The sequence below is a fragment of the Eptatretus burgeri genome, chromosome 7, assembly GCF_056783735.1.
Source record: "Eptatretus burgeri isolate ZD-2024b chromosome 7, Ebu_testis_v1, whole genome shotgun sequence".
In the NCBI taxonomy this organism is placed as follows: Eukaryota; Metazoa; Chordata; class Myxini; order Myxiniformes; family Myxinidae; genus Eptatretus; species Eptatretus burgeri.
In genome coordinates, this window is record NC_140967.1 from 46,811,738 (window position 1) to 46,829,915 (window position 18,178).

Consider the following 18,178-nt stretch of genomic DNA (forward strand, 5'->3'; position numbering starts at 1 on the left):
TAACCTCAAAAGTAATACGTGGTTGAATTCACTGACCTAATATGCAAATCCTGTTCAAATTTCAAGTCAATCGGAGGAAATTTGAAGATTTTAGAAAATTTGGCTCAAATTGGCCGATGTAGACTTTTTTGGTCGACCGAATTTTACGAAACTTCAATGCGGGACCGTCGCATGGTCGGTGACATTAATCTCATGGACAAACACACAAACAAACGAAGGCGATCAACAAAGTTATCAATTTTTTTTTTTTTGCCAAATAACAAACTAACGGACCCAAATGCAATACCCTCTCCTCCGGTGAAGGTAATGATCCTAGGTACATAACCACGATGTATATTGTATGTGCACATAAGTCATGCATGTTTTTGCTTCTTGTTTGTACATCATGTTATTACCTCCACCACCAAAAGTGGAGGAGATTATGTTTTCATCCCTTTCAGTCTGTTTTTCTGTGCACAGGATATCTCAAAAAGTTGTGGACAGATTTGGATTAAAGTTTGTGGACAGGTTCAGTGTGTGACAAGGACGAACTGATTAGATTTTGGTGAAGATATCCGGATCCGGATCAGACTACTAGAATTTTAAAAGTGATTCTTCACCATTGAGAGATCGGGCCAAAAACGATATAGTACTGTGTAGCATGATATTTCAAAATTGTATTGGGCCCGATATGTTCTCCTGGATCAGACATTACGTGGTGGAGGTATGCACTCTACTGAGTGCCCTTCTATTTCTTTCTGTAATCTTAACAATGCCGAGGCCAAAAGGATGGGGCAAGTTTAACACAATGATCCTCACGGAGATCCACATCTCGCCAAGTGCAAACTGTGCGTGAAGAGCATCAAAATACTGAAATTTAAAAATTTCCAATTTCTCGCAATGAATAGTTCGAAATGTCACCAAGAGTCATGACCTTGAGACAAAGCTTGGTGTTGGCTTCATGGTTAATGTGGCAGGCTTACGATCTTAGGGTCTTGAGTTTGAGCCCTTGTCGTGCCGTTAAATAACACCAGTTGGGTTGAATAAGCCTGTCATCAAAATGAGTACCAGCTCACTGAGAACAGGGGGCACTGCATCAGCGGCATAGTCACGCTCTCAGCAATAATGCAACCAGCAGCCACAGGCTACATACAAAATGATGATGATGACCTTGAGACATCTGCTCAGGGAAAGGAGAAAGAGCTGCCTGACATCTCATGTCAGTTGGCCGATGAGCTTATCCTCTTGAAGAAGTTATAAATGTGTGCTCATCTTTTTTCAATGTGAACAGGTGTTGTGGTGACAAGGCTTGTTCATTTTCTTGCAATGAAAGTTTCTTCTGCATTGAACATCTTATTTGTCTTTCACAATTTTGGTGTATTTTTTAACGAAAGTGGTTGTTGAGTCGATCACATCTAAAATCCACTTTTTGGTTTCGACTTACCCTTGAATATGAGTAGTTTTATTCTGACAAACTGCATGTGTGAACCCTGGTGTGTAAGGGAGCATGTGAATAAACCTTTATGCTCTTCTTCACAGAGGCGCTCTTCTGACGATGCTGTGTTTTGGCTGCCAACAAACTGTTAAGGATATGGTGAGTTTGGTTGTTTACTTTCTTGTCTCCTGGAAATGAAAGGTGGTGTATTTTACATACACGGTGATTTGGTTCCACGACATTATCGCAATATACAGTGGACTTGTCAAGATTAATGGATATGTGCCATGATCAATTGTTATTCACTGCAATTATACATTCATTGTGTTTTTTTCAAAGAAAAGTATTGTGACGTCCACGGGACTTGAACAGTCCCGCCAACGTAGAATGAGCCGAAACGATGGAGGCGGTTTATTTTTTTATAACCCAAACATGGCGGTTCTAATCGCTCTACCGCAAACGGGACGAGGAAGGTGGCACGAGTCACTTTTCACTGAGTTGATGATGTTTATTCGTTTTTACTATTAACCAGAAATAACAAGACTCGGCAAGAATAGGGATCCGGGGCGATTCGACGGGATGGTGTGGGATCGGGCGTGGGGAAAAACACAGACAATTCCAATGAATATAGAGATCTCAAACCTTCTAAGGCGCCAAGCACACACACACACACACACACACACACACACACACACACACACACACACACACACACACACACACACACACACACACACACACACACAAAACGTAGCTATTTCTGGTGGTCAGGCTGGACCGTGGTGTGGACGCAACTGTCCCTGGATCGGCGTCGGACGAGCTGGCCTTGCTCTCGTCAGGGGGGGCAGGAGAAACCGTGGTGCTGTCGACCTCCTGGTCTTGGCCCAAGTCCGCTCACAGCCGCCAGGGAACCAGTTCTGGCGCCAAGTTGCGAGCAGGAGAGGGAGGCAGGTCCGCCCGCCGTTCGACTCCGTACTCCGAGTCAGCAGAACCCCAGAGCCAACCAAGGTGAGGCACGAGGCTCAGCAAGGCTCCAAGACACGATGAAGAACACGATCGAATCAGCACAACAACAAGGACGCTCTCCGCGCAACAGCCTCCACACCAAAAAAACACGATCTTTTTGGTTGTGATCTTCTTCCTCTTCTTTTTCGACCCCGAACAGAACCTTTTTATCCTCCTGTCCTCGTCACTTCCAATCGAGCCGTTTATTGGCCCACCGCCGTCGCCTTCTGCCAATCGTGATCACGGGGCGGAGCCATTCGCTGCACTGTCCTGTGACGTCACGGCCAGTCTCCAGAGAATACCAAAAGGGGTTTACGCAGACACACTTACCCTATCCCGTGTTCCTATCTAATTACGTGACAATTATCATTTCTCCCCTTGAAGAAATGAACATTTACTAGACAACTTATCACCACTGAATTGCTACTTATTACATCGAGATCCTGGTAAACTCGAACAGCATGGCATACCTAATTAAACATCCTAATTACCCTTTGAATGCATACCCCCCCTCAAACGTAACAGTATTTTATTACATGCACAAAACTTATTTTGATTCCTCAGAATGAAGAAGATTTGGAAATCGTATAAATTGCGAAAAGTAATGAGATAATTAGACCGATTTTGAAGGCTTTTTGTCGTGGATACTTGATGTAGTAAAAAGATGTGAAAGTGATACCTATGTCAAAAATATTGCAACAAATTGTACATTTCGCCAACGTTGAGCACTAATATCACCGTAACTATCTGAGATAGACCTTCAAAAATGGTGGACCCATAGTATGGAGGCAAAGCTACTTCAGGTGAAAGTTTGGTGCCCGGCCTTGGAAAGAGAGATATATATTTTGTGGAAGAATTCCCAGGTTGAGTTCACATCAGGAGCAGTAGATATGGGACACCGGTCCTAAAGAGAGATGGCTGCTTGTAATCCCTGTCAATCTGCTTGAGTGAAATGCCGGACTTGCCGGCGTTGAGGCAGTTCTCTGAGAATAGCCATAGAGATGTTGACTTTCACAAGCATATAATCAGATGAACCAATTTGAGCAGAGGAAGAGCAGGAGACATTTGCAGGGTTGTTTGTCATCATGAAGTCCAGAAGAGAGGATTTGCCACTGGGAGAATTCTGGGTTGGAAAGTTCAGATTGAGTCAGTCCCATGGAGTCACAGAAGTACCATGGCTAATGAGAGAGGTACCTACACTCAGCCAAGTTTTAAAGTGACAATTTAAATCGCCACACATGAGGAAAAGAGAGTTGGGATGAGTGGTTAAAAGTTTGTCCATATTGTCTGAGAGATGTAGATGTATATGGAGTCATCACTAGGGGTGGGACAGCACACCGATGAACAATATGTGGGAGCGGAGAGGAAGTCTCAGCCAGAGGTACTCCTGGGGGTTGGGAGGTGTAAGGTTAATACTGGGGCAGTGATAAATTGAGTTATCGATGTAAAGTGCAACAGCACCGTCGGCGATGTCCTGCAGGAGGTAAGATGCTGTTAAACAGATAACTGGTTTATCTTCAACAACCTGGATTGAGAGATCTGTCAGGTTAAAGTGGAGACCTCAGATGTTTGGGGTCCACATAGTTAGAGATAGGGGTGGGGGGGAGGAGGCATTGGAATGGTGCAGGATGGTGGTGAAGGCTTTGCAGGGACAAGGTGAGGCTTTGTGTGTGGGAGGGGGGGGGTGAGGGGAAAGTTTTGAGTGTGGGGTGTGAGTGAATGTTTGTGCGTGTGGGGTGCGAGTAAAGGTTTAAATGTGTGGGGTGCAGGGGAAGGTTTTAGTGCCTGTGGTGTGGGTGAAGGTTTGACTGTTTGGGGTGTGGGGGAAGATTTTAGAGGCTGAGGTGAGGGGAACTACACGACCATTATTAACCGTGACAGAAAATACACTACTGCTGTGGTTTAAGATAAGTGGATGCAGTCTGAAATAAAATCAAAAATGCAACAAATTACTGGCATTTTATATGATTCATCTGTCATCACCCCCATCTTCGTCAACTTCGACAGGCCCATCACACCATTATTGGTCAGTGGAGGGAGGTGTAATTTTTACAGCTCTTACACCCATGCAAATCAGTGCAAACAAATCCAATTTGTGACGTGAGCACGCACGGACAGACACCATGGTTCACATGATATAATAGATAATGTTGTATTATTTTATATTGTATTATATTATAATGGTTGGGCTACCTGCATTTTCTGTTGCTGTTCTAATCCTGTTGGCATTTTGAACAAATCAAATTGATGTGTTTTTTTTTTTCTTGTGGGGGCCTAAAACACTTCCCTACACCCACTAAGGAATGGGGGTCAAGGATCATTTAATATGACCGTTCACAAAGCTACAAAGGCTTAGTTATTTGGTTATTGTTATTGGACAAGCAAGAATAGTTCCTCTGAAAACTAATTATTTTTTTTATAAATGCAATCATGTCATTTTTGTGATACACATTCTATACGAGCAAAATTGCACTCCTTATCTGAATCGTTTCCTTTTGATGTTGCTGTCTGTGCTCCTACACATCCCTAGGACGATCCAGACACGCTTCCTTCATACGTTCTTTTGGAAGCCGCACGTAGAAAGTGGAGATGTGGAAAGGAAGGGATGGGACCTAAGGAAGTTGATGTGAGGTGATGTTAAGAAGTCCCATTAGAAGCACAGTCTGTATTATTGCAAGATTTACATTATTAAATACAGGGTTGTATATTTACTGCATATTCGAGGGGGTGTTTTGGATGAGCGTGGACTTGGTGTGAATGTGGGAAAGGAAGAGCCATTTTATAAAATGCAATCGATGTATGGCCCATCTCATATGCTTCTCCAGAGAATGTTTTTAAAGTGCATTATAGACTAAATACATTTATCATATGGGAAGATTTTATTTATGATTTGACATCTAGATACATGTTTTCTAAAATCTGCATTGCCTAAATGTATCCCTCGCATATGCAATAAAGTTGTACTTTGTAGACATGTACTGTATTGTTCATTTTTTTTTCTTTCAGTAAGATTATACATACTAGAAGCACCTGCTCCCTACAGGAATTGCCATGGGGGTCATGTTATCTTTATGATGAATAATACCACAGCAGAGTACCCCACCCTTTGGGCGATCTTGTTCCAAGCGTGCAGCATGTTCTTCTGATGCATCGCTTTATTTGGGTGGTATATAGGCAATCGACTGCTGCCTCTCACTCCCAGAAAAAAAAATGAACCCAGGTTATGTATAAGAAGCAAAATCTTGTGTACTGCTTATGTGAATATATAATACATTGTGGTTATATAGCTCGGATAATTCCAATTTTTGCACCCCCTCCCCTAAAGGAAGAAAATGCCAAGATGGGCGAAAACAACAACAACTTGATTAAATCAAACGGAACTTGCACAAATTCAGCATGCCCTCATTAAGCCCTGAAAGTTTCAGCTTCCTCGGTCAAATCCTCTCGGACGAGTAGAAAAGTACATACACATGTATGCTCCATTCTATATAGATTACACAACAGTGAAAAGGGTGAGGGGAAGTGGGTGGGGACAGCAGGAGAGTCAGGGAGGGGATAGAGACAATTTTTGAGAAAAAACTAATAAGAGGGCGGGGGTGTGAAAACAACATGTACAGGTGATGTAGTGGCGAGGGACTGTTTTGTTGGTGACGAATGTCATATTTTTGGGGAGTTTATTTCATTGATATAATAACCAATTGTCTGTCCATTTGCAAGTAAAACAGGGCTTTCAAATCCATCACAAACTGGGAGAATTTAATTTTTGATCACTGTTTAAAACAATTCTGTGACAGAGCTACTGGTTTCGTAGATCTAGGTAGTGCAGTGGATGTAATTTATTGGGACTTCCTGAAGGCATTTGAAAAGGTACTGCTATAAGAGAGGCTTTCAGTTGTTGTTCTTTCTTTTGTATGCAGCACATGGCTGTGGGTAGCCTCATTTGCTGGGGGTGTTTTTGTTTGACTGATCCAGTGCCTCTGTAGGTTAGAGCAAGAATTTTTAATTTGGCCAGGGTGCTGTGATTCTTCACCATTGAGAGACGGGGCCAAAAACGATATTGTTGCGGGCTGGGGGTCGGGTGAGAAGACCACTAGGTGGGGGAAGGTATCTCGGTTCCGACCAGACTCCCTGGAATTGTAGGCCGTCGCACACGGATAATTCCGTGATGCGGCGGGTCGCTTAACCGACCATGGACGCCAATAACTCAACCGCGTGACCTAGGGTCCTCCCGTCGATGGGTTAATCGGGTTACTAATTAATCACGTGGTTTAATTACCGGGGAACACGCCCTCGGTATGCATTGTCTGAACCGGATCACTCTACCAGACCAGATCACTTTACCGGATCAGATGCAGCCGAGCGACACTGCCAAGGACGTACCGGCTAAAAGGAACGGATCGTTGGGAATAAAGTCCTGGCTAAACTAGGATTTTGACCATGCTGGATCAATGAAAGAAACCACAAAGACGAGCTGGGAACATTCCTAATACAGTAATCCCCTGTTTCTCGCGGGGGTTACGTTCCAAACCTCCCCGTGCTAAGTGAAAATCCGCGATGAATGGACGCCTCCCCAAAAAATCGACTCGTCTGGTCTGGTCAGTTTGGGAGTGATTGGGTTTGAGGTGCCTGAGATCGACTAGTCTGGTCTGGTCGGTTTGGGAGTGATTGGGTTTGAGGTGCCTGAGATCGACTAGTCTGGTCTGGTCGGTTTGGCAGTGACTGGGTTTGAGGTGCCAGAGATCGACTAGTCTGGTCTGGTCGATTTGGCAGTGATTGGGTTTGAGGTGCCAGAGATCGACTAGTCTGGTCTGGTCGGTTTTGACGTGCTGGGTATGAGCAGTGCTCCAACGGCGGCAAACCTTTTTCTTTACCGAAGCATATATCGAGCACCTTTACGTTAACCTTCTCCTGGAGCGTCTCAGGACCTTCCTCTGGCGCTTCGGTTCCTTGCCAGACGCCTTAGAAGGTGCAGGGCGTTTGGGCGGCATCGTGGGGCTTGGAGAAAAAACGTAGAAAATATTCGAAGTTCACAAGCGAAACTTTGTCTCGTGCGTTGTGTGACTGGTCGAGCACCACGTGTTATAATTTATTGCTTAAATAATTTATATTTTATATATTATTACCGCGATGTACCGGGGGAATCCACAGAAAAAAATTAGTTACGTTCCAAGGGAAAACCCGCGATGAACCGGGGGCGCGATAGGTGAACCGCGATGAAGCGGGGGTTGACTGTAATGATAATTTATTAACAGTCAACTTACAAAAGGGGACACAGCAGACTTAACGCGAAATTAATAATAATGATAACGATCTTCTGCAGTCTTACTTAAGCAGACAGTTACCTACACACACACACACACACACACACACACACACACACACACACACACACACACACACACACACACACACACACACACACACACACACACACACACACACACACACACACACACACACACAAAACCCGATGAGAAAGTTTTGAAACAGGAAGGGAAAGGGGTTGAGGCTATGATCTTGGTACCTTTGTACTTGATAGCACGACGCGCCACCAATACGTTTCGGGGGGGGGGGGGTGCTCTGTGGTGCGGTACACGACAGTGAGCACGTCGTCTCTGGCTTCAGCCGCACATGTAGAGACCGTGTTAGTGAAGGAGGAGCTTGAGTGGAGAAGGGGCGGAGTGCAGAGTGCGAGGATGGAGTGGCAGGCGGGACCAGGTAGGTGGGTGGGGATGACGTCGTGTGGGCGAGACGAGGATGCAGAGTCCGGGCAGCAGGAGGCCGGTTGTGGCAGTGTCGACGAGGTGAGGCGAGAGCGGGAGAGAGGCAGAGAAAGAGAAAAAGAGATAGGCGGAGGGACTGCTGTGACCTTTATAGGACTTGCAGCTCAGGGGGCGGGGCCATGCCAAATCAAAACGTCATCACCTGAATCGGGCGCTCCGATTGGCCCCGACCCCTCACGTGGCCCGCCAACTTTGGCCAGAAACTGCCTCACTTAGTTTCCGGCAAGGCCATCCCAGACAGTGGGAATATTCCGCTCCGACCCCACGAGATGACATGAATCGCCCACACCGAAATTGGCATGCGAATCATCCTGCAAAAAACCCCAGGCCGCGCCCTGGCAACCGGCTGAGGGTCCCGCTTGCCCGCTCGGGTGCCCAACCAGCGCCGATCGACATGCCCGCTCGGGCGCCCGACCAGCGCCAATCGACACGCCCGCTCCGCGTGCCACCATGGCCCGCACTGTACATTCCCTGGCTTGATCGCAGCTTCGCTGGCCGTAGAGACGAGAAGACGTTCACCATCCGTGGAGAATCCGCTGCTGCTAGCGAGGGCCGAAGGTACATCGCCATAGATAAATCCATGCACGTTTCGCGAGCGGCGTACGTGTCTGCTTTCGAGAACATTCTATACAGTGCGCGTGGTTCAGCCATTACGCACGTGGCCAGCGCTTGTGTTCACACGACTCTGCTAGCGTGTGCGCGGGGCGAACACCAATATGTCGGATATTGAGGTTGAAAAGGAACAAGCCGCTTCTACTCAGCACACTCGTATCCCATCCAACATGGCGTGGAGTCGTCTTTATCGGCCTCCGTACACGTTTCGTTCAGCGTGGGCGTCATGCTGGCCGTGTTTCCTGTGTTGTGAAAAACACCATTTGTGCAGCCTCTTAAGAGGTATTCATTCGTATGCCTTTTTAATGCAACCGGCAATCCTCCCCAGATCATCGGAAGCTCGAGTCGATAATCCCGCACTGCCAAGCACACCACATGACTCGCTGCACACGTTGGGTTTAGGGCTCGCCCGGGAACGAAGATCTCTGTGCAGCAGTTCCCTCCATGAGGCCCCATCTTACAGCGAAGGCGCACGTGGCTGATTTACCTCAGGAATAATCAGACGAAAAGAAGAGTAGGGATGAAATGAAGGAGAAAATGATTTCAGCAACCCGAGCTATTGGATCATTGCAACGCACTCCCTTGTTGGCCCACTAAACAAAATGAAAGGGACTATCTACACGTATAATAATGGAATAACTGTCTTGGGGCACCTATGTTGTATGCATGCGGTTCTGAGAACCGCAACAATATATAGCACAGCAATAGCCTACTCTTCGTGAAGGACACAATGGGATATTTGACATCCAAATAATGCCAGAAGTGGGACACCAGTTTAACATCCATCCAAGGGACTGCATGCACAATGATGCCTCGTCCCGCCTCTGAAACACCAAGATGATAGTTCACAGCTGGGTCGAGATTCAAACCGAGGCTAGTATGGTACCGAGGTAGCTAGATTCAAACCGAGGTAGCTCAGAGGCGAGTATGCATATTTGTTTGTTTGTTACTTACAAAATCGAAGATTTTTCAAGTTTTTATTGGTCAGTCTATTTTGTTATTCTGTCTGTCACCTACAGGTCACAATTTTAAACCGATCTTCATGAAACTTCACCACATGGTGGAGTTTGTCATAAGCAAGAAGCCTAGTTTTTAAGGTTGAAAGGTCAACATCCGCCAAAGGTCAACAACTTAGGTGGGATTTCTAAAATCTTCAATTTTCATCCGATTTACTTGAAATTTGAGGAGGATTTATATTTCATGTCACTGAATTCAATCACCAATTATTTTTGAGGTCAAATTTGTTTTTTGGATTTTGCAAGTATCGTGTTCTGCACGACGTCTTCTTCTTGTTTGTCTGTTTGTGTGTGTGTTTGTCTGTCTGTTTCACCCCTTTCTGTCTGTTTGTCTTTGTGCAACATATCTCAAGAAGTTGTGGACAGATCCGGATGAAATTTTGTGGACAGGGTGGGTGTGTGACAAGAACAAACCAATTAGATTTTGGTGAAGATGCGGATCTGGATCCGACTCCTAGAATTTTTTGAAGTGATTCTTCAACATTGAGAGACAGGGCCAAAAACGATATGTAGCACGATGTCTCAAAAAGTTGTGGACGGATTTTGAGGAAACTTGGTGGACAAGTTGGGTGTGTGCCAAGGAAGAATTGATTCAATTTTGGTGAAGATCCGGATCTGATAATTTGTGAAGTGATTCTTCACCATTAAGGTGTAGGGTGAAACCGATACATAGCACGCTATCTCAAAAAGTTGTGGACGGATTTGGACGAAGCTTGGTTGACAGGTTGGGGGTGTGACCATGACGAATTGATTAGATTTTGGTGAAGATCCTAATCCGGATCTGGATACGAGAATTATTTAATTTTTAAAGTGATTCTTCACCATTGAGAGATAGGGCCAAAACGATATAGTACTGTCTAGTGTATAGCATGATATTCCAAAATAAGTTCTCGTGGGTCAGGCATTATGTGGCAGAGGTATGTGCTTTACCGAGTGCCCTTCTAGTTTAACTATGAAATTGTACACAAACCTGGCCATGAAATGTGACTGCAGACTGTTTATCTTGGTTACCACTTCCCACGATAGAGCCTTACCATGAACCGGGTGTAGAAATGGTGGCTCTAGTGTCTGGTGACTTATCTGCTGTGCCTGTGGAACAATTCAACGATGCTTGTAATAGATTCCCTGTTCTACAGAAAGTGCTAAAATATGTCTCAGGAGGATGGCCTTACAATGCAAAGTGCATTGACCCAAATGTACTTCCCTTCTTTCACATTCAGAATGAACTGGCTCGACATGAGGGTGACTTAATTTGTAGCCTGGTGTTGGCTTGGCGGTTAGGGTGGTGGCTTAGGATCCTAGAGTCCTGAGTTTGAGCCCCGTTGGCCACTGAATTAACACCAGGGGGTTGACTCAGCCTGTCATCCTTCCACGGTCGGTGAAATGAGCACCAGCATACTGGTATTAGGGGCACTGCATCAGTGGCATAGCTGCGCCCCTAACCAATGATGCAACCAGCAGCCAAAAAGGCAGCCCACGATAGGAACTTCATTTGTGGCACACAATGTGTGATTAGTACCAACAGAACTTCAACCCAAGTTAATCCAGCTTGCCCATGATACGCATCAAGGAATTGTATGAACGAAACAAAAGCTGCGTCACCTCTATTGGTGGCCAGGGAGGGACTCTCAAGGAGAGGCTGCCATTAAGTCGTGTCTTACTTGCCAAAAGCATGATAAAACAGCTGTCACTTAGTTTCCACCTTTCCAATCAGTTCCACTCCCTAATGCTGCTTGGGAAAAACTTGCCATTGATATTTTGGGACTGCTTGATAATGGCCAAATGGACTGTCACAATGCCATTACCTTAACTGCCTACTTCAGCAGATGGCTATAAGTAACCTTTATTTCCAAAGTGACCTCTCCTACAGTTATCAAGTTCCTGACTACAGTATTCAGCCACAAAGGAAACCTGCAGGAACTTATCACTGATAATAGATCTCAGTTTGTTTCAGATGAATTTGAAACATTCCTGCAGGAAAAACATCAAGCACTGCCATAGTTCTCTATATTACGCCCAAGCCAACGGGGAGATAGAAAGCTTCAACAAAGTGCTTTAGGACTGTTTACACACTGCAAACCTCGAAGGGAAGCCCTGGAAATCATTCATACCTCACTTCTTGAAAACATATTGAGCCACAAGACATGCAGCAACTCAGATTCCTGCTGAACTTCTGCATGGACATGCACTCCAAACAAGGTTGCACATTGGTGACCTTCAAATCAGTGTCTTTGCTGGGGGAGCACAAGGACCTGATATGTTGTGTTCAACAGAAGCAAGAGAAGTCTAAACAATACACAGACAAGCGCTGTGGAGCAAAACCTTCCACTTTTTAATGTGGCTCTTTCGCGTGAGTTCGGAAACCTGGACTTCACAAGAAAGGACAAACTAAGTTTAGCCAACCCCTCAAGATCATTGAACAGAGAGGTCCTGCTACCTACAGACTCCCTGATGGGAAATTGTGGAATGTAACTCATCTCGCACCTGCAATTCAAACCACAAATGGACTTGCTGAAAGTCTGACAGGTTTGGAGGATTATGGTGCACATAACCCTGTCCAACAAATGCCTCCACAAGTCTTTGCCCCAGGTGTTCATGGGACCAGACATCGTTGAGCTCCTGAATGGACCAAGGACTTTGTCATTTGACATGTATCGTGTGCAGCTGAGTGAGGCTGCCGTTGGCTTGGCTGAGTGAGGCCTGCTTTGATAGAATGAAATGCCATATATTCCATTAATGCCATAGCTGCTGGCAGGTCACATGCTCAGAATTCCCCATCTGGTCAGGAAATCAGGAACCTCTTTCATCCTGGCTGCGTGCAAGCTGGGCATCGCCGATCCAGCTAATACCGGTCTCGTTAGGGTTGTGGTGGTTCACACTCTCATCAGAACTGTGCATTTCGAAATGCAGTGTGTCACCAGTGTGGTAGGACAGGCCATGTGCGGGAGGTCTGTCAGGGCCAGGCACCGTCATCGGTTAATGTGGTCAAGGCCAGTAGTGAGGTTGATCAACTTGGCATATTTCCGATGACAGCTGCAAATCACCCTTTTGAGGTGTCTGTCGGTGTAAATGGCAGGCCAGTCAACTTTGCAGTGGATACCGGGGCATCAGTTAGTCTCGTGAGTAAGCAGACATTGTGTCGTTTGGGTTGTCTCGTGTTGGCCTCAGTACACACTACCACCTTTCGTACCGACACTGAGGAGTTGATCAAACCATTAGCTTTGATGGATGTAGTGGTTTGTTATCAGGAATAGCAAGCAGTGTTGCCCCTGCATGTGGTAGATAGTTCAGGGCCATCTCTCATGGATCATCACTGGTTGCACACAATTCGTCTAGATCGGGCAGACATTTGCAGTGTTATGTCGTTCCCATCTCCTTCCTGGTTGGAGGTGATCTTGGGGAAAAAAAACACCAAGTTTTACTCGGGTCTGGGCTCGGGAAGCTTGTAGATGTTCAAGGTAACCTTCACTTGAAGGAGGGTGTCAATCCACGATGCTGTAAGCCTTAACCTGTGCCATATGCTCTTCGCGATCGGGTCAAAGTGGAACTCAACCAATTGGAAAAAGTTGGTGTCATTGAACCGGTGGCACACTCTGAGTGGGCAATTCCTGTGGTCACAGTTTTGAAGCGGAATGGAGGTATCCATCTGTGCGGTGACTTTAAAGCAACTGTTCACCCCAACCTCTGTGTGGAGCAATATCCACTGCCATCCATTAATGAGATATATTCAAAATTAGTGAGGAGTCGGTATTTCATGAAGTTGAACTTGCGCGATGCCTACTTCCATCTCGAAATCGCACCAGAGGATCGTCACCTCCTCACCGTCAATGTGTCAAGGTATGTCACAGTATACCCGGCTTTGCTTCGGTATCGCTTCAGCTCCAGTAATGTGGCAGAAAGCTATGGATCATCTTTGTGCTGACTTACTGGCACAATGCTACTTGGATGACATCCTCATCATGGGCACCACAGCCAAACAGCATCTTGAGAACATTGATAAGGTGATGACCAAGCTAGATTCTCAGGGTCTCTGCCTGAACAAAGACGAATGTTTATTCTTTCAGAAGGGAGTGGAGTACCTGGGCCAAGTCATCACCCTGGATGGGCTGTTGAAAGCCCCTCAGAAAGTCCTCGCCATAGCCGACATTCCCAGCCCAAGAGACAAAATTCAGCTTTGGTCCTTCATTGGGCTCACTCAGTATTACCAGAGTTATGTCAGCAGCTTAAGCACTGAGCTCGCTCTGCTGACTCGCATGCTGCGTCGAGATGTTCGCTGGAGGTGGAGTTTGATGGAACAAGCACCATTCAAACGAGTCAAATCTCTCCTTACTGCAAATACAGTTCCTCCGCATTACGAACCTTCAAGTCCTCTCATTATTGCGTGTGACAGCTCGTCATACGGCATCGGTGCTGTCTTGTCTCAGGTAATGAGTGACGGTACTGAGCATCCATTGTGTTTTGTGTTGTGTGCTCTGACAGCCACAGAGCAGAACTAGAACGGGCACTCATAGAGCGCATACCTTCGCCGCCACTACTTTTTTTGTTCTTGGTATGAGTGTGGGGAACTGGTTTCATATGAATGGTCTTATGACACAAACCACATATCTATAATGTCATGACCTCCTCCCCCGACTTTCGTGAGCTACGGACTAAACAACAATCAACTCACGTCGTTTTGGCGAGTCTTCACTCGCAAGCTCGGTGAAATACTCGAATTGAGCGTGAAGCGCTGAGTCTGGTATGGGCAGTATTTAAGTTTCGTCAGAACGTGATAGATCAACATTTCCTCCTACAAACTGATTATTAGCCGCTTCAGTTCTTGTTCAATCCTCAGAAAGGCATTCAAGTCACTCCTGATGCTCAGCTACAGAGATGGATGGTGTCTCTTCCTCGGTGTGTACGACTACGAAATCAAATTTCGTACTTCCGAACGGCACGCCAACTGTGATGGCCTGTCTCGACCGTCGTCTCCTAAGGTCGGGGCTAAACCCACCGATGAGATTCAGGTGTACATGTTCGAACAGATCGAGTCTCATCCGGTAATAGCTGCAGACGTGGCCACTGGTATTCGTGGTGATCCCATTTTGTCACGTGTTGCGCACGCTGTATTGTCAGGTTAGTTGCGCAAGTTGCCCTTGGCATCAGAATATGATCCATTTGTGTCGCATGCAACCAAGCTGTCTTTCGCTGAAGGTTGTGTTATGTGGGGCAAGAAGGTGGTCATTACTTCTTCATTACGTCAGCGCTGTCTCGGAGTTGCACAAGGGTCATTTCGGTGTCGGTAAAATGAAGAGTTTAGCCCAGAGTTTGTTGTGGTGGCCCGGGCTTGATGCGGACATTGAGCAGACGGTAAAAGCATGTGCTTTGTGTCAAACTGATGCTTCTTCTTCTTGAGTATGGTAGCTTTGCTGCCGGGGTAGCTATCATTTCTTGGAAGAGTGACTGTGTCGCTGATGCAGTGCCCCTCTACCAATACACACTGGTACTCATTTCACTGACCTCGGAAGGATGTCAGGCTGAGTCAACCCCCTGGTGTATTAATTCAGTGGCCAACAGGGTTTGAACTCAGGACCCTAGGATCCCAAGCCACCACCCTAACCACTAAGCCAACACCAGGCTGTATGAACTGATGCTGATAATCCATCACGTGTCTCGTTGTTGCAGCTGTCCAACGATAGATCATGGCAGCGCGTTGACGTGGATTTTACAGGGCCGGTCATGGGCCAAGTTTCTGATGATGATCGACACATACTCAAAGTGGCCGGAAGTAGCTATCATGCAGTCCATCTTGGCAGAGAACACGGCGGAGCGCCTGCAGAGTATTTTTGTGAACAAAGGTGTTCCGGAAATTTTAGTTTCGAGCAATGGTCCACAGTTTGTATCTGAGGTGTTTGCTGTGTTCATGCGTGGCAATGGTATTAAACACCTGAGGTCAGCACCTTTACCAGCCAGCTACAAATGGCCAGTCCGAGTCATTTGTCAAAGCTTTGAAACATGCTTTACGTTGGAGCTAAGCGGTACGTACAGACTCGTATCGATGTGTTTTTCTGCATGCCTATCGTAATTTGGTCCATTCCGCTATGCAGGAAACGCCTGCTTTCCACATGTATGGCGACAGTTGCGGTCGCGGCTGGACTTGCTTCAACTTTGCACACCAGCAGTTGTTACGGCGACCGATGTTTGTTCGTTCACGGTGGACCAGCCAGCTTTGGTGTGAGAGTATATACACTGACAGAAATGGGTACCGGCTACTGCGATCCGAGTTTTCGGACCGGCTAACTACCTTGGTCATACTCAAGCCAGTCTTACCTGGAAACGTCATGTGAATCAATTGTTGGCTCACAGGTCTAGTCATTCATACGCTGAAGATTCCGTTCTGCCGTCTGATGTGTCCTCATCCATCGACATGCCCGTGACCATGTTCTGACCACCTGTCCCTCAACCTGTGGATCCGGATGTTCAGAGCGATGATAGTAGCATGGATATTCCTCCGGTATCGGTTGCACCTGCTTTGGTATCTGGTGAGGCGCCTGTAGTGGAAAGCAATTCCTGCAGTTCGATCTGGATCACGTGGGTGATCTCGTGAGACTAGATGCTGCTTCAGTGTGGAATAAAAACCAGTTATTTTACAGGGTGTCAGAAGTTAACCGGACCTGCTACTTTCTAACAAACCACCATCCATAAGTACGGTATGGCGTTTCCGAACTTTGAATACCCGACTATTGATTGGGATGCAGCGGATTTATTTGGAGAATTCACTTGGTTTCGAGACCATGTTCAGTTCGTAAGAAAAAACCCAAAGCAAAAAGCCAGATGGTTGGGCACGTGGATTGGTGCTCATGGCCGTGAGGTTTATAAAACGTTCACATGGGAGGAGACTGAGAAAGATGATCCCTACAACAAGGTACTCGATAGTTTTGAAACGTATGTGCGACCGAGAAAGAACAAGCGGATCGCCCAGCACCGGCTCAAGCAGTGGAAACAAAGGAGTGGGGAGACCTTTGATAACTTTGTCAAGGACCTGAGGATTATTCTCATGGACTGCGAGTATACCAATCCCGAGAACATTCCAATAGATGCGATCATTGATGGCATTTTTAAATCCAGGGTGCAGGAAAGGTTACTAGGTCAAGGTGAGGGACTGTCACTTGCAAAGGCTCTGGAAATTGGATACCAGTTTGAGTTCTCGCAAGCAAATCCGCATCGTACGGAATGAAGATAACTACAAACTTGGAGTGTCAGCTATCACAGCTCAGAGCAAATCGCATCCCAAGCCTTGTGCCTCATCATCGCAGCTGCAAGCATTTAAAGCATGCTGTAGATGTGGCAAGGATGAGCGGCATTTGTGGAACCAATGGAAATGTCCTGCAGTGGGCTCTGCCTGTTCCGATTACAAACGCCCAAACCATTGGATGTTGGTCTGCCGAAGGCGACAGCGACTGGGCAAAACACTCCTCGTCGATGCTGGAGAAACTGAGGAACAACTACCTGAAGGCAATTCGGAGGTTATTCGAATATACAAGGTTGACAACATCGGCACTCTCGCAGATGACAAATGGTTCCAGACTGTCGTTGAGGTGGTGGTCAGAGTCGGTGGCATTGCGAACATTACCTTCCATATTGATTCAGGGGCAAGGTGCTTTATACTTGCACTCAGGGATTTTTAAAGACTACCAGTTAACACTGAACTTCACAAGTCTAAGAGAACCCTGAGAACTTTCTCCAACCACATTATTCGGCAATTTGCTTCCACAGATCTTTCCCTGGAATTCGTAGGGAGGTCCGTAATAGCTTCATGCGAGCTGGTCAATCTGGATCAGGAGAACGTGATATCGGGGGAGACCGCTGAGAACCTTGGCCTCATTGCTTGACTGAGTTCCCTGGCAGAGGTTCAGTCAGTGGATGATGAATCAATTCCCCCAGAGCTTCAATATTTTCCCGGTATTATCGGTACTTAAGGTACCTTGCCAGGGGTCTACCGAATCAAAATACACCCAAACAGCCAATGGGCTTGTACATGCTGCATATCGGCAACCCGCTGCGCTCATGCCTAGGATAATCGAGGAATTGAACAAGATGGTAGATAACGGCTTCATAACTCTGGTGGAGGAGCCAACCAAGAGGGTCAGCTCACTGGTAGCTGCAGTTCGCAATGGCAAGCTAAGAATATGTTTGGATCCAAGAGATCTCAACAAGGTCATTAAACATGAACATTATCCCATGAAGATGGTTGAAGAGGACGTGGTCTCCAACATACCAAAAGCGAATTTATTCAGTATTGGATGCAAAGAGTGGGTTTCTACAGATTCTCTTGGATGAGGAGGCATCAAAACTGACGACCTTCAATA

General features: G+C 46.3%; 1 protein-coding gene across 3 annotated transcripts in view; it reads left to right on the forward strand.

Moving 5' to 3' along the window:
• CTU2 (cytosolic thiouridylase subunit 2) overlaps positions 1-5,391 on the forward strand; it is a 110,302-nt gene extending 104,911 nt beyond the window's left edge. For all 3 annotated transcript variants that reach the window (XM_085888346.1, XM_085888347.1, XM_085888349.1), the window contains 2 exons: positions 1,519-1,573; positions 4,950-5,391. In XM_085888346.1, the coding sequence (XP_085744472.1) occupies positions 1,519-1,573; positions 4,950-5,054 (160 nt within the window). In that variant the 3' untranslated portion in view covers positions 5,055-5,391. The remainder of the gene's footprint in view (positions 1-1,518; positions 1,574-4,949) is intronic.
• Positions 5,392-18,178: the final 12,787 nt, after the last annotated feature.